Here is a 25526-nt window from a genome sequence, read left to right on the forward strand (position 1 = left end):
ATATTAATTAATATATCAAATTTAATGCAGTGTAACAGTGTACGAGGTATCGAAATCAAATAATTCTACAATTCTATTATTATACGATTCTTTATTTACTGCTCAAAAAAGTATCGTCAGCTTTTTAGTAAAGAATCTTTGAATTTTTACTCTTCTCTAGCCAAAAGTCGTCGAGTGCAAAGGGTTAATAGATGGAGGAAAATGGACAAGATTGTGATTACTGAAAAGGTATTCGTCCATACGTTTACCAATAATAAAAAGAAACTGCACATTTTACTTGGTTCGTGTGTACGCGTCATGTGTCACGTAATCTTGTAGAGAATATATATAAAAAAATGTCGATCAGATTGGAGATCGGACTCTTTATTCCTTAAATGATTTACAATGTTAGTGATATATAATTATAGCTCGTTCAGGGTTGAATCAAGACTGTCTTCGGTGTGGCCTGGCGTTGCTTTTATAGGTGGTCCTTTCCTTTGCAGTTTGTAGATCGGTGCCGTGTGCAGTTTGGGCCAGATATAATCAAAACTGTCTGGAGATAGGTGTCTTGTGCATTACTTCCCGGGTATGATTAGGGTTTGTTTAATTTCAAGAGTTGGTCGAAATATGATACACAGCTTGGTGTGGCTTTCAAATGTCACACATGCATAGCCACGCACAGTGGAACAACTTGCAAATAAATGTTTCACCGTCATTTCTAGCTACTTCTCTCTGATTCTCGACGAATATATATTTGATTATTCACGGCTATCGATAAACATATTTATATTTATCGTTTAACCGTGTATATAAGGCATTCGCTTGCTAAAGACGAAATCAATGATTACGAAACTCGACGAGGAAGGTACTTATGCGTACACACGTGTTTATTAATATGCGGGAAACTTTCTCCCGTTCTATATTTATTTGCAGGGGAATGAAAAATACTTCTAAACGATATTTTCCACTTTCGGTCGTATTACTCGCAGCGTAAATGCCTTTGTACGAAAAATCTGTAGGTAAAATACCTTTAAGCCGTAGCTTTCTTATAAATAACGGAACAGCGAAACCGATACGGAACAGAATCCGCGTATAAAGCTTCGGGAACAGAATTCCTTTCCTCGTATTTTCCTTCTTTATCTTTCGTCGCATTCGCTATATCACGGCATCGGTTCTTGCGATTCCTTGTGCGGAAATAATTGCTACGTCGGAACAGCGTTCCTCTGGTACAAAATGCCCGGTAGAAAATGCGTCCTCGCGAAATGCTCTTTGAAAAAAATTTACCGATCCTTTATGGCAGCGACATTGCGCTGCTTTCCCCGATATACGTCGGAATTTCATTTGGCCGGTCGATTCCACACGGATCGATTCGATTCGAGCTTACACGGTTTTTCCTTTGTTCAAATTAGACTCGAGTGGATCGCTTTCCCTGCGATTACGCGTATTAAGGGCCGCTTCAGAAGCATCAGGCATAAATTTTCGATTTCCAGCGAGCTAGGTAGCCCATGAAATTCGCGACAACGAGAGCTGGGATGAAAAGGAATTTTCCTAAAAATTTGTCGGAAGAGAGAGAGAGAAAAGTTGAACTTTCGAGCAGGGCAAACTTGTGAATATAGAAAATAAAAATCGAGGTATTTATCTTGCCCTGGAATTCGACTAGATGGATGATAGCAATGAAGAAGGTTCGACGAATCTTCCGAAACGATCTTCCAGACGAATTTCGTTCCCGTTGGAGAATCGATGGGCTCCATTGGCAATGTCAGTTTTCACTTTAGTCGCGGATTACAAGCGTCTTTTTCCCGAAGAGCTTTCACGAATTCGAGGGCGAGGGACTTTCCCTGCGAGCTCCCAATTTTCCCAACGAGGATCGCTTTTTCTCGTGGCTACCGTTTCCTGTCCACGTCGAATCGCTTTGAGAAACGCTCTCACCGTCTCCTGATAGCCATTACCGCCACCAGCATGAGGAAATTCCAGGTCGATCTGCTGGAAAATAATTCCCGATCCTATCCGCTTTTATACCGTTTATTATTCTGTATTCTATCCATTTTTCAAACCGTTTTCGAATTTCAAAACAGGTAACAGTAGCTTGTGCATGTTTCACGCGTGTATCGGCAATTGTGTCATGCATATTTTAATTGCACGCAGTCCGACTACGCTGAAAATCCATTTGCACTTGCAAATGTTAATTTTACATTACGAGAAGCATTTGTAGCACTAGCAACCATAAGCGTGGTTGGTCAGTCGGAGAGTGACCAGCTCGTACGTGACTAAATACGGTAAAAAATCGCCCAAATATCGCAACTGCAGTCGGTATTGGTCTTCGTGCGGGTAACTTAAAACGTTGTAAAATAAGCTGGTTATAACCTGGCTATATCGTGCACAATGCGAGTGCAAACAAAATATAACTCCCCTGTGCGAGATAATGGGACAGCTTCGGCATTTAATTCGATAAACACTGAAATAATTGGATCTCGTTGGCAGAAGGGAACCCATTACGCGACTTACGATACAACATTTCAATTAATGTCCATCGTTCCCGCTGCAACGAATATTTCCAGGGAAAAAAGACCGGCATCGAACGACGTCTTTCGAATCGAAAATTCTGAAATTCGATCGCGAGGACCCTTACTCGACGAGGAAGGTACTTTGCGAGTACGAAAGGGCAAGGAGGCATAGAGTGTTTTAAACCAGCGCGTATTTCGACGCGAAATTCAACGGGAAATTCGAGGGGAAATTCGCGGTAAACTGGAAACAGCTCCGACAGCGGGGTCTGTAAAAAGATTTCGCATTGGCCAATTAGCGTTAATTGATTCAGGACGAAGGGAAGGGGTGGCGTGCGAGACATTCTTCCGAATATCGAAACAAAGCGAAGCGGAGGGAAAGAGCGGTCGTGACTCGAGCTTTTCTTTGACAATTAAATGCGATAACGTACCTCGCCGAGTCGAGCAGGCGTATGAAACGTCTCGACGAATCCTATTACCCTTTTCGGTACATCTATTCCCGTGCTCGTCGCGGGACACACGCGAGCGCGAGGAGCTTGAACCTCTGCCAGGTGTGGTTATAAACTCTCCGAAGGCTGGTGAATAAATCGCTTTATTTCGCTTGTTTAGAAAGGCGAGGAGAGCTCGGTTACAGCGATTAATTACGCAGTCGCTCGCCTAAGCGGGGAAAATCGGGCCGAAAAGCGAACGGCTTTCGGCCATAAACCGATCAAAGAACGGGGAAATTTACGGGCCAGCTGGAGGATTCGTTTCGACGTGGCGGCTCGGTGGAAAAAATGGCGACTACCGGTCGCGACGAGCAAACAGAGGCAACACCAAATAACCATCAATTTCGCCGAACTTCAAATAACTATCAATTCCACGGGTAAGGTCCGCAAGGCTGTCTCTGAAATGACACAGGCAAACTAACTGGCCCGGGGCAGTGCAAAACGGAAATATGAGATAGGCGACCATACGAGTTCCGGGAAGAGAGAGGAACAAACACGGACGCGGCTGACATTACGCGTTCGGCTTCCATTTGCTTGCTTTCTCTTCATGCCAGCGTGTCCACGGTCCATATATCATTTCGTCGCCGCTACTGAAACTCATGCTAGAGTACGTTAAATCGGTTTTGCATAAAAGAAATATTTACTCTGGTTCCCTGTGCCGGTACGGAGAATCGCTACCTGTTCCAATGGGGAGCGAGCTTCGCGGGGCTAGAACGATCTTTATTGTGCCAAACTGCCCTCCATTCGAGGGCTACTGCCGAAATATCCCCACACGCGGGGATATCTTAAAAGGACACGAAACGGGTATTATTATAGGATGACTGACGACGCGCCAGTGTGCGTATGTCTTCATACGTGCATACGCGTTCGAGGTCCAGGGAACTGTGTGTGGGGCGAAATGGTTAGAGATCAAAAGTGTCTGGCAGGAAGAATTGGGCCATGGATGCGTGGGACGATGTGACTCTATTGAGAGGAAGGTGAAGAACGTGAGAGTGGGTGTGTCAAAGGAGCGGATGGAAGCAGGGAACGAATGTGCATGGGGGTAGAAGCCGTACTTTGCACGTGGTCGACATATAAAGTGGACAGGGTCAGCACGGGGTGTTAAATAAGCATAAATGCGAGGAAATAAGCAGCTATTTTCTTAATAGAGATTTTAATAAAGGTCTCTACAAATTCCTCACTGAAGAGTAGTCGTTTAACAAAAGAACCACCATCTTGTAATAATTAAATTAATTTCGCTGTATATAAATGATTTTTCTTTTTAGCCACGTCTCGTTGATCAGAGTATAGTACGGTGGCTCAGTGCGTAGACGCGTGTTCGATTGTAATCATAATTAGTGTTGGGAATTTCGTAAGGGAAATAGCCAAATGATTAACGTGCAGGGAAGTAACCGTATTCAGTTATACAGCAATTGTATTTATAAAGGTTTAATATACGAGAACTTTATACACTTTATGCAATATACAAATGTGGGAACGGAATAAGTGTGGCTCTGGAAAATGTCGAGTGTGTCTGGACTTGGAATGAAAGTGACCATGTGCGCAAGGATCGACTGCAAGGATTATTTATGGTAGAGTCGAGCGAAAGTTTAAGGATGCGTGCAGAGTGGTTGAAGTGCCTGGCCCACCGAGGTTGCGTGAGAAAGGAGCATGACCGGGGAAGAAAGTCCGGGTATGAATGAGGAGGATGAACGGTTTAAATAAGGGTGCAAGGGCGCGGGCGAGGACAGTCCTTCACGGTCTTCAAGATAGCGTCTAACAAGTAAAAGTCGAGCGTACCCGTAGCGAGTCTTTAGTTTCGTAGCCGATAATATAAGCATAAGTTTATTGTATTTTAAGAAGCAGTAAAGCAACGTTACTTTAGCCAATCCACACACCCCGATCCTACACAAATGAAATACTAGATTCCTTTTTAATGTCACTGTGGGTCACAATATATAAGATATCCGTACTGTTCCTGATTTGAGAGTGAAGAGCTCCGAGGAACAGCAGGCCCTTTAAACCCCCAAAACCGACCCCTTGAAGTCCAAAGGTCGGTATTGGCCTGCAACCTATAACAAGCCTGTCGTGATCGTTGCATGGGCGTAGCTGACTTCCAACAATTAGCGTATTTTTCTTTTTCTTCTTCTTCCACGAAAATCCATTTTATTGGGATTAAATTAAATTCGAGAAGTTTACGTACGAACTTCTATTCTCGGGGATAAAGATTCGCGGATGCTAAACATGTGCATATAAAACTAGTTCCAAATTCGGTCTACCTCGGTCTGCGTAACGATATCGCGTTCGCATTAAAATTTCCTCCTCGAATGGCAGAGAAAACTTCGTCCTGTAGATCACGAAATGCGCAAGTTTCGAATAATCCGGGGTAAAGCAACGGTTGTATATCTAGTTTGTCTCGGAATCCATGGAAGAGGATCCGTATCTCTTTAATCTCTTAGTTTCTTCGCGTGAAGTTTCCTTGGATTTTTGCGAAATACGGAATAAGGTACAGCCTTACGAGCAAATGAATTTCTTCGATTTCTCCAGGGAAGTCATCGTCAATTCTTTGCTCGCTTTGTTTCCGCGACTGCCTTCTTTGTTTTCGATGAAGCCGTGATCGGTGAAGTTCGGATGACGAGAAGATCTTTTCCTGAAGTTATCGCGATTCTAGCGACGAATCGAACGATGAAGGAAAGATGAAGAGAAAATGGTGGAGATGATGGAAAATAAAGAATAGAAGCATTATTTAATTAAAGCTCTCTCAGAAGGAATTGTATCGAGGATTCTACTGGTGTTTCATCCGTTCTTTGACTCATCAGACTATTCGAAGTCAGCTTCGCGCTCCTTCCGTTTAGTCCGAGATCGATTTCTTGCCGACTTAATTGAAGAGGATTTCCAGCGTTAATGAGTGATTTAGAACGAAGGCACCTTCGAGTCTCGTGAATGCAGCGCTATCGCAGGATGAAGCGAGTCGTGATAGAAAATTCGTTATTTTTTCCTTAAAAAGGATGGAAAAATCAGATTCCGTGAAAATTTTCAGTGATAGAATATACGGACAAAGGTAATTCGATTTTTCGTCGGAACTAGGTATAATGCAAGTTAATCCCGACGTAATAAACTCGTCGAGATAAGTCTGCCGGTTGACTCTTCGATAAGAATTCACCCCCGTGCCGACTGTCCAGCTATGAATTTCCAGTGACGCTTCGTTTACACGGCTCAATTTCCGGCAACAATGCGGCTCTGGGCGAATGCAGTAGATCGACAACGATAATCCTGGTAGAAAGGAACGCGAGAAAATGAGATTCGTTTGAACCACTAGTGTGTCGGGTTTTCCACCTGCATTATTTGGAGACGTACATACCTGTTGCTATGTAAAGCGCATGCATAATCGGTCCACGGTGCATATATTTCTTGGAAACAAATTACTTCGCCACGTTCCACGACTCTCTGCACAAAGCTTAAGCCGCTTTGCGATAGCTTTAAAACTGTTTCCTGATAATCGTAAATTCCAGGATGAATGCTTCGTTGCTCCTGTACGCGGCCGGCCTACACTTTCAGGCAGCCTTACGATCCTTAATTGTCGAGACAAAAGGGCCATGCGTTTGTAATTCAATACAGAGTGTTTAAAAAGCCGAGACCAAGACTCGAAATTCGTATAATATTCATGGGAGAGAGAAGAGTATATTCCATAATCCGAATGTGTAAATTATCTCGAATATTAGTTCAAAATGGCCAACACGATTGTTATTACATCGATTAAAAACATGAAATATCCTTTCGAGTTTCGAACTCTGCTTTTTATACGTGCTGCACGATTCCATGATTATTCCTCAAAGGTAGATCCGCGGATGGCTGTTGGATCGTCTGTATCTCACCTGGCGTAACAAGTGACAGGTACGCGCAGTGTACAGATAGGTAAATGGAATTCATAACAATGGCGGACAGCGAGGGAAGGAACGCAAGAAGAGGTTAACGGTAAAGGGATTTACGATTCATTTATCCACCGGAAGACGAAACGAAATTGCGAGAGGCGGAACGAAGCCAAGCGAGGGAAGGCAATACTAAGTAAATCGGATGTCGCGAGTTCGTTTCGAGTTTCATGGCGACTCGCCAACGGAATCGAATCACCGGACTCGATCATACGTTCGAGAACGAGGCTACGAGCTCTCGTAATAGCCACTTACGACAAACCTTTCGTTCTTCTGTTGTGCACGTGGAACAGTGTGACCGTTCTCTCCCCCGTTTCACCCGGTGACTCTATAAATTCTCCAACTTTAAAGATTCTTCTCGTCGAAGGTCGGGAGACAGAACCGTCGCCTTTTTTCCCCGCAGTTTTCCGATCCGGGAAAATCCCGGACCGATCGCACGCTCGGGCGTATAATAAAAGGCTGCCTCCTCAAAGCCGAAGCGTAACATGTGCGTCGAAAGTAAATTAACGTGAAATCGATGAAAAGGAACTGCGGGGTAATTACTTTTGAACGCTGATGATGTTTCAATCGAGTTCGTTCGTAATTACAGGAATAATGTCCGTGGAATGAGAATATAATGCGGCGTACACGGGACTGAAACTGACGAACGAAAGTTAGAAATGTTATTCTTTCGAAATATATAGTCAGCCGGTGTTATTTTAATTCATTTTTGCACGGGTCACAAATTACCATTTCCTCTTTACGCTTAACCAAGCTTAATCAAACGGACTAACGTTTACGGCGAATTCGATTAATTGAAACCGTTGCTATTTAACGCGATTTTTAAAATCGAACCCTTTGATCGCGTCGGAGAATCGTGGTTAATTTCCGTTACGCCGGGATGTAAAAACATATTTTTCAGTCAGAATCGCAAAGCTAATTACGGCAGGCGTATAATTAAACGCATCCTCCAAAGGCTCTTACAACAGCGTGAAACGGGAGCAGGATCTAAAACGGCGTTTAGAATTAGACAGTTTAATGCTGCAATTACCTGGCAACGCATTCCTGTGCAAGAAGCGTCGTTGTAGGGGAATTGCATTCTAAATGCTGCGTTGTAAGTCGCAAAATGCCTTCGCTCGTTTACGGACGCAGCCATAATCGATTCCGCGATGTTTTACATTCGGATAAGAACTTCGTTCGTTAATCATCCTGTTAACTAAGAACTCGAACTCGCGTGAAAAATTGATAACGCCTCGAGTTTGCCCTCGGATGAAATTGTTCCCTAATCGCGGCGATTATCAATCTTTATGCCCGGTTCGTCGAATCGACGCGAATGAGTTCAGAGATTTTTCCAATTCTTCCTCGATTTATTTCCCGCGGTATTCGCGGGAATGGATTGCGTGTTTTAAATTCCGAACTAGACGATTGCGAGATCTAGTGGATCATCGGAAACAGCTCCCATGATGATCTTTCACGTTGCAGGATCTAAGCCGGGCCAGAAATTTGCATATTCGCGGACGAAAAAATTGGCCAACTAAGCTGGGTTAAAATCGAGAGGATCGCGAGGTTGGCGATTCAAGCCAGACAATGCACCGCATAAATTTATGAAAAAAAAAGAAAAAAAAGAAAAGGGAAAAAAGAGGAACAAAAATTCGTTTCCGCAAGGCAGGGAATAACAACGCGCGGCTAGAATATTCGTCGAGGAAGCTAGCTTTGTAAGCAGCATGCGCATTCACCAGAATGCCTGTAAAATGCTCGATAAGTAGCTGCTCGCAGCTCTTTAGCGAAACAGAACGCGGTGGACGATAATGGCTGACTTTGCCGGGATTACTCCTTTGCAGCCGTGTAATGGACACTGATCAGTTAAGTCTGCTGGCATCCGATTATGCGAGCCTTAATGCGTCGATGAATGCTACCTTTTTCGGTGGAAACGAGTACGGTTAATGATCGAAACGAGGAAAAGGCATTCTCGTGTCCTAGGCTCGGTTATACTGAACGTAATTCGCGCGGTGCTTCATCCAGGATAGACTCTGTATTTTCTCATTACAACGCATGAAAGCACTTCGAGTCCATATAATATCGGCACCAGTTAGTCGGAAGGGAACAGAAGCCAAATTTGGAAACGATGCAGCATTTGCGAGCGTGTTTTTAATTGCGATATAACCTAAATCGTTGAAGACTTATGGCGGTCATTTACCTTTCAAAGCTCGGAAAATTCCTAAACACTGTAAGACGTTCAGAAGAATTCAGTTGAATCGGCTGTGAAGTCTATCTTCGAGACAGTGATCGTTTCACCAATTAACACTTTGCTGGCCGCTGTCATGCAGACGTGACTTTGGTTCAGCGCGGCACAATGTTCCACTATGCTTCTGTTTTAACTCTTCCGATCGTCTTTTCTCGACATTCTTTAAGCAGATGCTTGTTCCGTTAGTCTCAAATATTATTGCCTTTTTAAATAATAAGAATAGCGTAAATATGACTATCAGCAACTAGTAGAATGAGAAATGAGCGGCCGGTAAAGTGTTAAGAAAATTCGCGCAAGTCCGTCTGTACGTGCGATACACGCGATTAGGCGAACGTAATCACAGCCGACTGATGTCTTCTGAGCCCCATACTATATCACAGAGAACTGTCACCCCTAGCAACTGTTAATAGCGAGGTCACCATCAACTTAGGCTCGCCCCTTCGATATCTGGTAAAAGTAACAGGGCGATAAGAGCTGTGTCGCAAGGGTAGTCACACCCTAGCCGGAAAAGGGGACGAGTATTACCTAAGTAGGAGTAGAAACGAGGAAATGAAACGAGTCATCCGAAAGATCCAGTGAGTCTTAAGCCTCGAGAATCTCGGATTAGAGATACACGTACATAAACGAAGTACGAACATAAATACACGAACGTTAATATTTTGAGAAAGTAAAAAGCAAAACACAAAACTACTACACCTATCCTAAATTCAGTTCGTCGAAATTTGAGTGCTTGGAATACCAGGATAGAGGATTAGAATTCCCCGCACACTCGCTGCTCGTTTTACCATCGATCAACGCCGAAAGTGAAACTCGGGCGAAAAATTGGATTACTCTCTCGCGGGTCGCGATCCGAATAGCGAATGAAATTAAGAAAGTTCGTCAATCGAGGCAAGTCGCGTCCGATTCAAGCTCCTGTCAAATTCTTACCGGGCGAAATGCCCTGATCGTTAAACAATTCTCGCTCCGCGGGGATCCAGTGGCGCGACTTTACGCCGCTACCAATTTCCTCCGCATTTTCTGGCCGTTTCAGCAACGAGGTTTCTCGTTCCACGGCATTGTACGAGCGCGCTGACCCGCGCTCGCACCGGCACGGATTTAAATTTAAATGGAAAAGTCCGGACGCAGCGGCGTTCGTCCCGCTTTTTCAACTGGCTCCCCGCGAAACGCCTCCAATTTCGCGGAAAGCCGGAAATGCCATGCGAATCCCTCCTCGACTCCTTCGTGAACAATGGCTTGAAAGCTTTGGGAAAACCGGTTCGAGCGTGTCCCGTCTCTATCTGCCGCGACTTCTGCGCCGTTCGCCGCCGCAGTAATTCGCCATCGTACGACGAAGATGATCCCGGAATCGAGTTCGTATAGAAAAGAAATTCGATAGAAAAAGAATACCTGGAAAGGTTGAGGGATCGGTGAAGGGAGAAAAAGCACATCGTCGCGGACCATCTTTTTTCGTCGTTCACGATCTTCGAGGTAATAAAGCGTTGGTCGTCAGGAAGTACGAGGAAATCGGCCACCGAAGATTCTTCCTCGTCATCAGTCTTTGGAATTTAATTGTCGATAATGGGAAAGTTTCATGAGTCGCTTTACGAGCTAGAAATTATCGGGCTGGTGAAATTTTTACGTGAAATCTATAATTGTAAGATTACTGTAGATGCGTTTTCTCACGAATGCGGAGGAAGAAAATATAATAGATCCGCGTAAAGATTGTACGAAATTCCAAAATATGGTGTTCCGATATTTTGTGCTGAAATTTATTTAAGTCGGTGGATTCGTTCTCAGTCGACGGGCGATGGTCAGTGAAAAAATCGTCGCGATAAAAGATAAAAAGGCTTTGGAAAACAATAGGCAGGAATCGAGTTACAAAATAGAACGATGTAGAAAGTGATAAAGGCAAGGAGTAATCGAAAGATACGTCCAACGGACATGGCAAAAGACTTTCGAGTATTTTCATGACTCCGTGACAGGGTTTGCGTCCAGCTGGAGATAGAATTCGATAAACTGTCATTTCGCGAGATTGTTTGACGCCGGGGTTCCTTTGTTCCATGAGAATGGGGTGGAAAGGCCGTTCCTCGACGCGGATTGCACCGGGTCTTTCAGCGGTTGCGAAGGTTTTTCGGCGGTTTCAAAAGCTCTCGAATTGTTTGGAACAGTTTCATCCCTGTAGAAAAGGTTATTTCTAGAAAATGGATAGTTATTCGGCCCTCGTGCCGTGGCCCAGCGACTTCAGAGGCTTCGTGGACCTTCGTCCCGGATAGCTTTACGGGAAAACTGAAAGAGTATCGTCTATCACGTTAATGATTTACCATGCCAAAGCGTTTCGTAACGTTCCAATGAAACGACGTCTCCGGTAACAATCGTTACCGAGAGCAAAAAACGGATCAAGCTTAACGAAATCCCGCGTCTCCTCATTGCCCGAACACAGTGTCACGAGATGGGTAATGATCCACAAAATGGAGATCGAAGCTGCTTCAACGGAAACTCGGACGGAAAAAGAAGAGGAAGAAATTCAATCGAATCGGGAAACACGAAAGCTCAACGTACCATTAAAGGCTAGCCTTCGCGAGCGACACGAGTTGACTGACCTGAAAACCTGGACTCGAGAAAATCGGGGAAAATCTTTGGAGAATTCGCGACATCGCGGCAGTCTTCTAGGGGATGAAAAACTTTGCAGAAATCGTACAGCAGCTACCGCCTACATCGACGAATCTGAACTCGTCTGCGACTATTCTGCCATAAATTAATTAAATAAAGCTTAAACTGGTAATTAAATTACCGATAATTTTACGGTTGGAAGATTATAACGAATTTTTTAATTCCCTCTTTCTTCGTATATTTTTCATCTTCGTTTAATCACGTTTAATTAACTATCTCCATGGAAATTTGCAAAATGGAGGTACCTTTAACGTCTCTTCGACGTCTAACCGGAAGTACGGTATATTCCGGAAATTTGTTTTTACCCTCTGAGAACCGATTTCGCGCGAATCTTTGCATCGCGCGGAACAAATGGCAGCAAGAAAATCCGTCGTAACAGAATTATTAAAGGCTTCCAACATCGTGACCCCGATTCCCTTCAGAAGGTAAGGGTCTAGTATTACTCGACCAGAAGGCTAAAGACAACGAAACCTTTCAGCGGCACGAGAACGTCCCAGGGGTGATTTAAAATCGCTTTGACCGAGTAATAAAACAGCAAGAGCTGGTCTGATCCGACGTGGAAATCACCCGGAGGGCAGTTTCGCGGGTTCTATTGGCCGATAAAACGCTCGTGTTTACCGACCTAACATGGTTAAGGACTAGAGAAGCGCTGTGCTATCCGTGGCGAAGACACGATGAAATAATAGCAAATAAAACCAGCACGAGTTTAGGATTGCTTTAGCCTTGCTTTCTGCGAACTATGTCCTCCACTTCGAATCTAACGTATTACCTTTTCTTCCTCGCCCCATATTGTATTTCACTCGCGGCCAGATAATAAAACTAACACCATAAAAAAAAAAAAAATGAAAAAATTGTAATTCGTGGATTAGTATAATTTTATGTTTCATTTTTTATTGTACCATACGTGGTACTCCGTGCGTATGTTATTTCCTTTTCGTTGAAGTTACTTAACCTTGGGTCTCTCATGGTAAATCTCTCAACCCTGTCTTAATCTGTAATAATCACTATGCACCTCGTGCCCTATCCAGGTGAAAGCGACTATCTGCTGGAGCTTTGTCGCTCGGATTCCGCTAATGTCACTTTTGGCAGATATTCCGGAGACGAGGCTAAGTTAATAGCGAACTCGCCTTTAATGGTTGCTTGATGATCGCATTTCTGGTACACGTTCAGAGCTGCCTCAAGCTCCGATCATCAAGTGGCTATCATAAACTCGGTCCGCCGCAAAGCCTCTCTAGCTTAGGCCAAGAGACAATCGCATTCGTATATACAACCACTCGCAGCGGTGTTTATTGGCTCACGGAATTTCATCGACCAACTATTATTCAATTTTTCAGAGGCCCTCGACGGCTCATTATCTCGCACTCTGACTAATTGCTGCACTTGTTCGGCCAATTATCGGACCTTTGGTTGTCTTATTTCGTGCCATGCTTCCTTCTGTATACCTATTTACACGCTCACTTTCTTCAAATCCGGCTACACCGGACTTTCAAATTTTCCCATACGGTGTTCCTCGACTCTGACTAGGAAGATTTCGCGTATATTCGAGAACAAAGCACATACGTGCACATACGTTCTCCGGGTCCTCTAAAGACGCGGCACGCGATTAGAAAAGCTCCGGCCTTCCTTGCACGTTCATTTCTTTTACATACAATCGACTCTTTCATTCGCTTATTTAATTAACGCTTCTCCGACCAATTTCTCGATCGGCAAAGTGCATTCATCGGCGATTCATTGTTCATTACTCTTTTGTCGTAGCTCGTTCGTTCCACGAAGAGGGTAAAAATCGCGATCGAAATCGCGTTCTCTCGAATCACCGGTGAACTTTTTGAATTCGCATTGACTGCCGATAACGAGCGGAGGCACGTATATCGGGAAACCAGGGACGCTGGCGCGTAATTAACAATCGATAATGCAAACGCGGAACGACGAAGGCATTGTCGCGCTATGATTTCGCGCGGTACGCCCGCAGCTAGCAGATTAAAATATGATGAATTAATCTAAATTAGAGGCTGCGGTAATTACCGCTTGAAACGAGCCGACGGCTCGTGTCTATTCGCTGCCTTTCCAAACGACGAGTCGCGAACCTCCGCGTCCGCCATATTCCAACCTCCGCGTTTCGCATTCGTGCCCTCCTAATGGCGAATCCAATGGAATTCCGACGTATTTTATACATCTCTGCTTCTAATAGCACCCGATACAATTTTATAGATGATTTACCGTTTACGAGTTCGGGCGAAACTCGGTGAAACCGGAGCTATTAAATTTAATAATGCAGAGTGCACGCAGAGGCTACTAATCTTTAATTAATTTCGCACGATGCTGCGAATAAAAAATTAGCACTTCGTTACAAAATTGTTAATTAAATTCCGGTATACCCTATCTCTACAGATCTCTGGCGTCAAATAATCGACTAATTAACCCCTTAATGAGGGCCGGGTTGTTTTATAAAAATCGATCAACCGTCGATTTAGCGAATGACGCGTTGTAATCAAGAGTACAAAGAGGTTTCACGCTGTTTTGCATAAACTCGGGGAACAAAGTGCGCCGTGCTGGGAGGAATTTGACATAAAATCGAAACCGTGCTATCACACGAACTCATTGGGAGTTAATAAACGATCATTGGCGAATCGGGGTGAAAATATTCGCGAGGTGGACCGAATAGACGTGCAGAGAGTAAACAAGGCTTGGCGAGCTGTGTTTCACGGAGAAGGAGAAGGTGTTGGAGAGAAAACGCTTTAACGTGTCGAGCAGATCGCCGAGGCGTTTGGCGACGACTGCATCGGGTGCAGTTGCTGAACTTACGGCACAGTTGCGAAGACAACGCGGCAGGCTCCATTCCTTCGTATCGCGGGTATTAACCGAACACACTCCCGGCCGTCGGAGAATCCGCCGACTTACACTACCTAACTTCCCTCTGACGATTAAGCGGCGTCCCGACGCTGCAGGTTGCCACGCTTATCGCCGCCGTGTATCGAACTAACGAACGTGACGGCGAAATTCCGCGCCCTTGTATACACGTGGCGGTCTTCTTGAATTGGAAAGACGATGCTTTGGCCTCCCTGGTCTTTGCTTGTAACGTGTTAAACGGAATTCGAGCTTATCCTACTGCATTATCTCGCTTTGAATTTCTCGCTCATCCACTTCCGATGATATATCGGTTTAAATGTAAATGCATATTCTCCCTCAATTAATATTGTAACAATTAGGCATATACATACACGTGGGCTTGTATTAAATATGGTTTAAATGAACTAAATCTACGTTACGGCTAAACCTAATTCGATTCGTAATAAAATTGGCAGCTGCTAGAGTACTACTCGTACTACTTGGCTGACTAATTGTCAGGCTAGCTAGGATCGATCAACTAACTATACTGTTAATTCGGCTTATTATATTGTTAAAATTAGACTAAGATTTGGTCCTTTCTATGTTACTAATATAATCGCTGCGAGTGCATAGAAGGGGAAATGATAGAGGCTTTTACGAGAAGGATGAACTGTAAACTTGCCAGAGGAAAAACCACCCTGTAAGTGAAAGTTGAAACCACGGGGAAAGGTCATAAAGTAGAAAGTGAAGAAGCTTGTCTAGGTTTGGCTAGAAGCTAACAGACCCAGGAAAATCCGTAAACGGAACATTAAAGACAGGAAATGCAATCTAGAGAACAATGGCTAAGCTCTGTACGTATCTTGAGTGAAAATAGAAACGTTCTGGAAGGAACGAACGGAAAATGAAATAACTTACCCGTGTCCTCTGACAGGGGTGTAATGGCGGTACCATAGCCGCCACAAATATAATATTCCGTAATTACGAGTATTAATTTATTCGACCATATTCGCTTTTTTTCTTCGCTCCACGAGTTGAAATATAATATTCTACAATTCAGACGTGATAAATGCGGGCTCCACCAAGAAACGATAATGATAATAATTTACGTAATAAAATCGAACTCTTCGCGCGATGTAAGGACTAACGAAAAAATCGTAAATCGTTATGATACTCTTAGAGTGATTCGTGGTTACGGTCGTGTTGAAAGGGTTGTATCCAAACCCTCGGTCTCATTTGCAAGAAAAACGGAGAAACCTTGGAAAATTGCAAGTTTGACTAGGAAGTTGAAGAGAAGGTAAGACAAGAGTGACTCGGAGTTAATTTCACCATCAAGTAATTAGCAGCAAGAGAGAGAAGGAATCACCGAGTGGAACGGTTTGAAAATAGTATGCGAAATTTGCGTTTCCACGTCGCGCGCGTCGTCGCGGCCGTTGCTTCCCCGTCATTAAACTCGACCTCGTTACAAAAGCGTCGCGATGCACCTCCCGGCGTCTCTTCATTCCCGACATAATATTCGCGGAACGCTTCTTGGGCGTGGACGAACTTGGGCCATTACGATGTAACTTTCACTCGAGAATTCCGCAACGTCCAAGCTCGGGAACGGTGTTGCCTGCGAAACAAACGAGAAACACACGTCGTCGCTGGGGAAATCGTCTGTCCCTGACGACGTGGTGCTACGTGACGACGTAACGCGCCCTCAGAACCAACCCCGTAATCGCGATCGTTGTATTTCGCAAATTAAACGTCGCGAATTCTTCGAAAGCATCGAGATTGCCGAAACGTTTCGTTTCTCTGTCCGACGAATCTCGAAACCGCGGAAATAAATCGTGTACATTTTCAAGCTTGTAACAGGAATAGCCAATGCCACAAGCGGTCGTAATGAATAATTACTTCGACGCTGGCAAAACTGCCGCAAATACTTAAAAGGCTATTTTAAATATACATTTTTTAATGGAAGTTCCGAGGATTTGCTACCAGCTGAAATTTCGATTATAGAATTTCATTGAACGATAATTGATTTGAAATTATTATTTCCTCGTGAAATATTCGGTAAAAGCTTCGCGCACCGTTCGGTCTGACCGAGTGTGGTCATATTCTACTTATGCAGTCGCTTGGTTAACATCGTTTTATATCTCTTGTCCGACAAAACTGCGATATTTTACTTAAGCTATGTAAAGCCTGCGACATTTCGGAGTAATTTAAAAATAAAATTAGGAATCTGTTCAATCAAATTATTTTTAACCTTCTAGCTTTTCAAAATATTTTTTTCAATTTGTATCACGAGATTCTCACTGCGTGCAGTGTAAATTTCGAATGTAGTAGGTTGCGAATAAAGTGCAAATTGGGTATTTCTTGTTGCGTTATTCAATTTTTAAGCAACGACTCGTCATTTTGATTCTTCGTGGAAGCTCGACGTACTTAAATCTTATCGGACGTAGGACAGTCCATGTGTGAAGGACATTTTTGCACAGAAAAGTGAAAAGAGAAGATCTAGACTAAAGACGACAATAGATCGGCGAGCTCGGCTGAGTTTAACCGATTCTCTCTTTCGTCGGTTCATCTCCGGGAATAATTCCGCGCCGAGGCACGAAACTTTTTGCTCGATTTAAAAAGGACTGGTGGCTTTTTATTCCGTTCGTCCCGCCTGGCTCCGGGGCCGAGAATAATTGATCTCGAAAGTCAGAACTGAGTGCTACAAGGAAATTCCTCATTCGTTACGTACGAATAAAGAACGAGCAGGATTTTCCCTGCTTTTGCGCGAAAATCTTTATTCCTGCTAGGAAATAACGACACGGTTACTGCGAATCTCGTTTCTTCAAATGCTCCTACTCAAACGATGCTGAAGATAACTGTCACTTTCAATTGATATTTTTTCTCCCCAACGAGTTGTGACTTATTTATATGAAATTCCCCATTATCGGCTATCTCCTTCGTTTCCTTCTTCTTCCTCCTCTCTTTTCTCTCCTTTCCCCGGGTTTTCCTCTCTCTCTCTCTCTCCCTCTCTCTCCCTGTTCTCGGCGAGTCGAGTCAATTATCGTAGCAACGCGGCTGGAATAAAGAATCTTCGCGAGAACACACTCGACTGAATGCAAAAATCCTGAATGAAGACGTGGACGAGTCGGTGAAGTGGAAAGTCGGCTGTTACGTGCGTTGCAGCAGTTCCTTTAAAAAGGCGCATCTGAGAAGCGAAGCGGGACCGTACTCGTCTGGTTTCAGCTCGTTATTTTATTAAGCTTATTTCCGACAGTCTTTACTGTCCACTCTTATTTACTTAAGCCGCCCCTCTTCCGCTCTTCGCTTCTACTCGTTGCTCGCCGTTCGCCGGAAGCGGAATCCGCCTTTTCGAAAAGCCCGACGACCGGCCCGAGCTATCGTCGGATCTCTTGGCTTTAATCAGGATCCTTTTATAAATGCAGCAGAACTTCGTTAAAGTAATCCGTAGATCCGAATGTATCGCTCAGTCTGATCTTGTTCCCCTGCAACCATCTCGATTCCTTACCTTTTCCCCTCTCTCTCGCCTCCACTCGCCAACGACTTTCTGGTCTCGTTCAAGGAGCCCCGATTTTATCCGATTGTGCATGCATTTAAATTGTCAAAACTCGGGGAGCTGGAGAAATGCCAGTTTCGGCTGATGTCGCCATTACCATTTCGACCGGAAATTGTTCCATCCTCGTTTCTAAACAAATCGTTGCGAATGCGCCACATTCCGCGAACAGGATATTCTCGAAAATTAAAAGCGATACGTTTAACGTATGACGCACTGATCGTGTTGACAGGCGGCGTTTCGTTCCACTTCCTAAATGGTTCGATTTCGATCTTCAACCCATGATCTCTTTTGAAATTTACCGCCGTGGAAGGGAGACCTTGGAAGAATTATATCGGTCCTGTCGGTGATTATCACGAGCGTGTACAAATTAGGCGGTTCAAACGGTGACTCGTACTGTCTGACCAAGCACGGTGGCACTCCACTTAAACCTAGAAATTCTACCGGAGGATCCTCGAACCCTCGTTAAATGAAATTATTTTAATACAAAAACAGTTAGAAAACTATTCGCAGACTGCAATGATGACTAGAAGGCTTACGATTTTTATGATTAACCATTCTTTTGTTAATGACGTGTAGGGACACATCCCAGATACGGAAAACGAAGGTTCCTTGTAATTATTTTCGACTTCTTCGAGACATCGAGGGTTCCGGGTCAATGGGGGTCTGGTTTATGTCTTTACAACCAGGGTCCCATGACTCGCGGACCACCTCGACACCACCTAAAAAGAGTCAGTTCGCTTATGCCTCTTCAACGACACGGGTCTTTCCCGAAAAGCTAGCCCTCCGTTTTCCGTATCCCCGCATATAATAAAGTCTCGCTAAGAAAACGTAGTGCTCTTTTCACTAAAAAGCCTCTCGTCCTCCACCTTCAGACGTATACGTTAATCTCGACCAGTACACGCTTCACACTTCGTCCTGTCAGATGTAACGAGTGTTTCCTGTCTCTGATACCTACCTCGCGATCGGGAAAATGAAGCGAGTCCGCCATTAAACATCCCCTAAGTCCCGAAGCAGAGAAATAGCAGGAGCCGAATTCAAAATAACCGTACACCGGTGCATCCGTGTCGAGTATTCGTCACTGTTCCACTCGACAGTGAACCGGAATCGAGCTTGTTTCGGGAACTGGTTCCCGTAAGCGTTGACTAACGACGAGGCCACGATTCCCCGGATACGATTAATTTCATTAGGCAACGTATCGGGTCGAGGTATCTCGAGAAAACGTGATCGATGTCCTTTCTTTGGCAGACCGTTATCTCGACCGTGCTCCAACCGAGGGTTATTTGCTGTCCTGTCGCGCAGCAACGCCGCGAGACTGCGCCTTGGCAACTAATAAATTATTCCAGCGAGGATTCACGCGGACGAGAAAGGATTAGAGAGCGGGAAGGTAAAATGGCGGAGAACGAGGAAACCGTCTAGCCCTATTTCAGCCTATTCCCGCGGTTCCTCCTTTTCGGGGGAGAACGCCGGCACGCTTCTATGCATTCTTATGCATTCTTCGAAACTGTAATCTCGCGAAGCAAGTTGGCCGATCGTAAAACGTTTCGCAATGAAAGTTTCGCACGTGAAACTTTTTTCGAAGGGGTCATGGAAAGGGGCAACTTTTCCTCGACCAACTAACAGCGCGAAGTAATTTCTTCTCTGGCTGCTTATTTACCCTGTCGCAATCAGAGAGGCGTATCTTCCGGTTGGACCGGGCGGAAAGTTTGGCACGCCGTTGCCGAAAACGCGAACCGATTGCCGGCGAAGCAGAAACTGCAGCCGCGAACTTCATTTTCACGTTGCTGTAACTATTTTCCAACGACCGCCGATGCCGGCGTGGCAAGCGATGGCCGGCAGGAAAGCAATTTTCCGCGACGAACGAAATTTAATCTCTCCCATTCGCCGTTGCTTTGCCTTTAATCGACGGCCAACGTTTTCGCCGGCGACGAATCAAAAATTTCAATCTTTCGCCTCTTTCACCTGGCTCTTTTTCGAAAACTGCTCTCTTGGTACGTACGAACGCTTTTCTTTGCCCGGTCGTTTGATCTTGATTAAATTGTCGGTTCAGCGTAAAACCCGGCTATTTATGCTTGATCCAAGTGAAAGTAGAATGGAGCGGCAATTCGGTAAGAGGAGCTTTATCGCTGGTACTTCAGTTTATGGTAGAAAATAAAATTCTACCGTTGCGTGCGAAAGGATATTCTTGTTAACGACGCGGATAAAGGAAAGAGGAGGCGGAGGTGATCGCGAGTTGTGTACCGCGGAATGAAACGTGTTCAAGACGGAGCCTCGGGTGCGATGGGTGGCGATAATAAGGGTGGCCACGGAGGAAGGAAAATCGGACGATTTATCGGGTTAACGAGCATAATGGGAAACGACGGAGTCGCAGGAAATCGTGGCCGTTAACGAAGACGTTCGCCGTGGTCTGTGATTCTCGTTAATCGGCCGTTATGGCTGCCGGTCGGAGGCCAACTTTGCCCAGAAATCTGTGCGACCTGCCTTCGATATCGCCAGTTATCCATCATCCGCGTAATTTCGTCCTCGAAATCTTACGTAAGTTTTAAGACGCTTAATTTACGAAATTAACGAACAACTGGTTCAAAAGTTGCACCACGCGATGCCGTTCCTGCGAAGGAAATTTAGAAAAAGGTGCAAGCACGCGAAGAATTATTAACGACGTTGTATTCCTCTGCTGTATGTACCCGAATGTTGAGGAAATAATGTATCGATGGTAGCCAGGTCGTAGATAATAACATAGGGAATCGATAAAGTACGAGTTTGTAAGTACCAAGTAGTAAAAGTTCGTACCTCGTCAGACGAAACTCTATTCTCTCTAGCGGATTGCTTTTCTTACCAAGACCTTTATTAATTATCCCGTAATTTTCGTACCTATGGAGGATACTCGGCAGAAACTCTCTTCTGCTCGTCTCTTCAAATTCCACTTGGAGAAAATTTTAAATATATCGAAAAACGCCCTTTCGAAACTCCTCTCGACGCTGCGCGCCGTGGCTGCATTGCATCGCGTCGTTTCCCAGGCTAAAATCTCAAGATTGTCTGGCAGTACCAGGCACAATCGGACGAGTTGCAGGTTCCCCGCAGCTTTATCCTTTTAGGTGTCAAACGACTCCCCTTGTTTCCCCTTGCGATGGCGAGAAAGGGCCAGGAAGTGGATAATTTCGAGCGAAAGGGCTGGAAGCTCGAAGAAATTGAATTACCGGCAGCTGACGTGTCCAACGTGATCGAGGCTGCGGTAGAATCCAGTCTGCCGTTTCGTAAATCCCTCCTGGGGCCGATAAGCGACGCATTACTGCCTCGTAGATTTCTCCATCGAGCGAATAATTACCGAGCAGCCAGGAAACACGACGAGTAGCTGTAGTTTCTAGCTTCGGGAAGGGTCGTGGCATTTGGACTCTGCGAGTCGGGTGTGGAAAGAGAAATGGGTCACCAGGGTGGTTTCAACGCGTGCTTCAATCCTCGAATCGGAAGTTAGGCTCCGAGTAATAGCTCGCTATTTATTGTGCGAAATTTAATCGCCGCGATGACCTCCTCGACGCAGGTGAAAGTTCATCGATGCTCGTCGACCGGTCGACTAACAGGTCTCCGTTGTTTCTGCTTTCAGAAAATGGGCTCTGTCCACGGCGAGGAATTGCCATTCGTCTTCGGGGCGCCATTGGTGGGCGGCTTTGGTCACTTCCTAAGAAACTACAGCAAGTTTGAAGAGGCACTCTCCGAGAGCGTCAGTGAGTAGCGAACGATCTTGATCGATGATTCCAGCACCCATTCTACCCATTCTACTCTCCCTTTTTTCCCTCCTAATCGCCAAACTGGTTAGTCAAGGGGGCTCTGCGCCTCCGTTACCGAGATTCTTCTATTTGGGAGGGGGATAATTGATCATCCCACGAGTGCAAATTTTAGTAAGTCTGAAACATCGCGTGGAATAGAACGGACGTTCCATCTGGAAACTGTTGCGATTTTTTACGAGACTCCGTGTCCAAGAATTCTCGCTTAAACTTACGGAATCTTTACAGTTTTCCAAGTATTCCAAACACTCTGTCCCATCTCCGTGGAATAAAAATTTTGCGAATGCGATGGAATCCCTTGTTCTGTCGTCATCGTGGTACAATAATACGGCAATCGGCAAATATATTTCCTTAGTCTCGCGTGAACCGCGTTGATGTAATCGGTTCCTCGTTCCAGTCGTCCTTTCAGCGGCGGTTCAATTTTGATCCAAGTGCGGGGCCCGATGGAAAACCAATCCTTTCCCCTTTCGAATCAACAGCGACGTGGCACCACTTGCGCGGAATCAATTTGCAAACCGCGGGACGGACGAGAAATAAAAAAAAAAAAAATGCGAGGAAAAATGAGAGAGACGCGGATCGCGTCACCGAAAGGTCTAACTTTCCATATTCATGAACGGCGCGGACCGGAAAGCAAAAAGAAGCGAGACATGCCGGACAATGACAGAGAGGGAGCAGACGGGGCCGAGGATTAGAGCGAAAATATTTTTCGAATACGATCACAGCGCCGGCATTTTGCACTCGCGCCGAATTTCTGATCGACCCACGGATCGACGATATTCAAATTTGCGGATTAACCAGGGACAGGCGAGACACCTTTTATACCAGCCAGTGCATCAGGATTCCAGGCTTTCCCCAAATTGCGAAATTAAATACAAGGGATTTCGGAAATGGCACTTTGATAGATATATGCTGGCAATTTGGAAACACTCGCGGGAAATTGAATCAGGATACGCGTCTTCGCTCGTTTTTCGGTTCCGAGAAAATATGTTTCCGTTCACTCGACTGACGGGAGAATTGAAGTACATCATTTGAATATAATGGGGAAAATTTTTGTCCGGAAAAAACTTTGCCGGCGGCAGTGTTGAGGGTTGAAAGTAGGAAGATGATGATACGAGTGGTAGTTTGTGACTTATTGTATGGTAAAAGATGTACTTGAGGTGGAAATAGTAGGTCAATGGAGTATATATACTCGGGAAGCAAAGATTACACAGGAGGTCTCGGTGGCATAATGAATAGAGTCGTTGTCTGCCACCGGAATGACCCGAGTTCGAGTCTTCCGCGTCGCCATTGTATCGACGTTGACTTTTTTCCTATAAATTATACGATAATTAAATAACTAACGATTCAATAAAGAAACGCGATGATTAACGTCAAAAATAATTAAGCGATGAAAGTAACGCGATAATGTTTGACCTTGCGGTATTGGTGATATTAAGTTAACGTTAATTAAAATTACATTCACGAATTGAAGGGCAATTCGCGATAATTAAAATAAATTGGAACAAACATTGAAAGCAAAAATATCCGTAAAGTACATAAAAATGTTTGAACGCAATAACGAACGTAATTTCCCACGTGGTTATATAAATTATCGAATGTTGTTAAACAACGGTAAAGAGAGGAAAGTTGTTTAATAAATTCTGATTGAAATTTTCATTAACTGTAACGACACTCAACTGTTGATGTTCTTCGGTTGTAAATGATGGAAGGAGAACTGAAAAAATACACCGAATCGGAAATAATTCTGTTTGAATTACAGTCAATTTTGAATTTCCGTGAAAATAATTCTCTCAGAAAATTATGTCACCGAATTCGAACCAACGGATTTCTCTCGTCAATTATACGTAATGTTGATCGCCTATGTAGTTGGGCGCTTTGATTCCGCGTGAAATTCGTACGAGATCAACAGATAGGAGGGAAAAATATGACACGGGCAGCCTTACATATTCAAAAAAAAGTACCGATGGAATATTCATGAGTGCGAACTCGAGTTTACCTAGTTATCAAACACCGGTTTACGCCGACCGAATAATTAACCCCCGTTTTCTTTCGGTTGCCAAACTTTCTCGCGGTCATAATTGGCTTTTCTTTTTTTTTTTTTTACTGCCAGTTTTGCGGTTTGCGTCATTGGAAATCGTTCGTTTGATTTCGATTGATTTCTTCGCAGTGAAATTTTCAATGTTCGATCCGCCGCAGTTCACCAGGTTGTATTTTACAAAATTGAATCACGCTTTCGTTAGCCGTCGCGAAACGGAACAGAGCCAATATTCTCTGTGGCACAGCCCCGTTAATTAAAGCCTCTTGGTCCTTCCCGTGCAACCGAACCTTTTAAAAAATGAACAGTAATTTTTTATGACGCTGACCGACTTCTAGTGCCTGCTCTTCGCGTGTTTTAAGGCTACGATAAAACATTAAACAGGAAGCTGCCCCGAGTGCTTCCGCTTAATGAGTCCGCGTTAATATCCTCCCTTTTGTACCTTACATTCGTCGCAGGGAACTGTGTCAATTTTCAACTAAGCCATTCTTTTCACGAGTACGAGCTCGATTCTTCGTTCCCGGTTCAAAGAAGTTCTCGCGATTCAAAGAAGCGAGCAATAACGATCCCGAATTTTTCAGCCGCCACCCTCGGTGACTCGAAGGATTATTAACTAGTCACGGGTATTATGCAACGTCGAATTTCCGCCTTAAGTTTCATTTCCATAGTATCGAATAGCTCGTGGGGCGAAAATGGCGGCGCAACTGAAGAAAAGCCTCGGACGGAAACGATTCGGCGAAAACTGCGAGACAGTTCGGTTATTGGCCACGAGTATCGAACGACAATTAATTGTATAGCTGGTGCACGCTCGTCTGCACGTTTCCTGCGGCAAGAAGACGTACAATAACAACAAGTAATTTCGGTTACGAGTTTAGATACGGCCACGTACATGGAGATACTACGTGACACCGTGGCTACGTTGCTGCAGCTTGCTCTACGTGACGCGGAAGTCTGCGAGCATTTACGTCGAATAATTCGTTTCATAGTCAACGATAATCGAATATTAACGTCGTCTTCGACTTATTTCCTCGCTCGTCCACGGACATCTCGATACTTCGTCTAACCCCTGTAACTTGCCTTGCACGAATTAATTTTACTAACGAAAGTTCCACTCGCGGAGAGTTTCCGTGCCCTTTACAAAGAAGTTCCGAGCAACGCTACTTATTTAATGAAAGTATCGCGTATATTCTCCGCGAGGAAAAATGCGATGCAACGGCGGAACGGTCTTCTCGAACATCTCCTTCCATAAAGAACACGGTCTTTACTAAGATATCTCGCATTCGCTGGAATATTTTCCTTCGCCAACGCCATGCACGAGTAACCTCATAAAGCCACCCCGTGAAAGAAACGTGCCGTTCCTCCAATCGCCTGAATTACCGTTCACATGCGAGCGACTAGCGTACCATTCGGCGCAAATATTTTTCACTCGAAAAAATCAGCTCCCGTCTAATGCACTCGGTCACTTGCGAGCAATAGATAACGATATTTCTTCGAGAGGGTCGTTCGTCGCGTTACCAGCCTGCATCGTGGCCCCAGACTCTTGCAAATAGACGGCGAAGATGGAAAGAGGGGATTTGTCTGCGAAACCGG

General features: G+C 44.6%; 1 protein-coding gene across 1 annotated transcript in view; it reads left to right on the forward strand.

Annotated features, from left to right (window-relative positions):
* The window catches only part of NLG-4 (neuroligin 4), a 232028-nt gene that overhangs the window by 144379 nt on the left and 62123 nt on the right, over positions 1-25526 (forward strand). The window contains exons 7-8 of the mRNA XM_017907757.1: positions 21721-21845; positions 24686-24693. Coding sequence (XP_017763246.1) covers positions 21721-21845; positions 24686-24693 — 133 coding nt within the window. The remainder of the gene's footprint in view (positions 1-21720; positions 21846-24685; positions 24694-25526) is intronic.

This window comes from Eufriesea mexicana, unplaced genomic scaffold, assembly GCF_001483705.2.
Source record: "Eufriesea mexicana isolate 0111107269 unplaced genomic scaffold, ASM148370v2 scaffold8981, whole genome shotgun sequence".
NCBI lineage: Eukaryota > Metazoa > Arthropoda > Insecta > Hymenoptera > Apidae > Eufriesea > Eufriesea mexicana.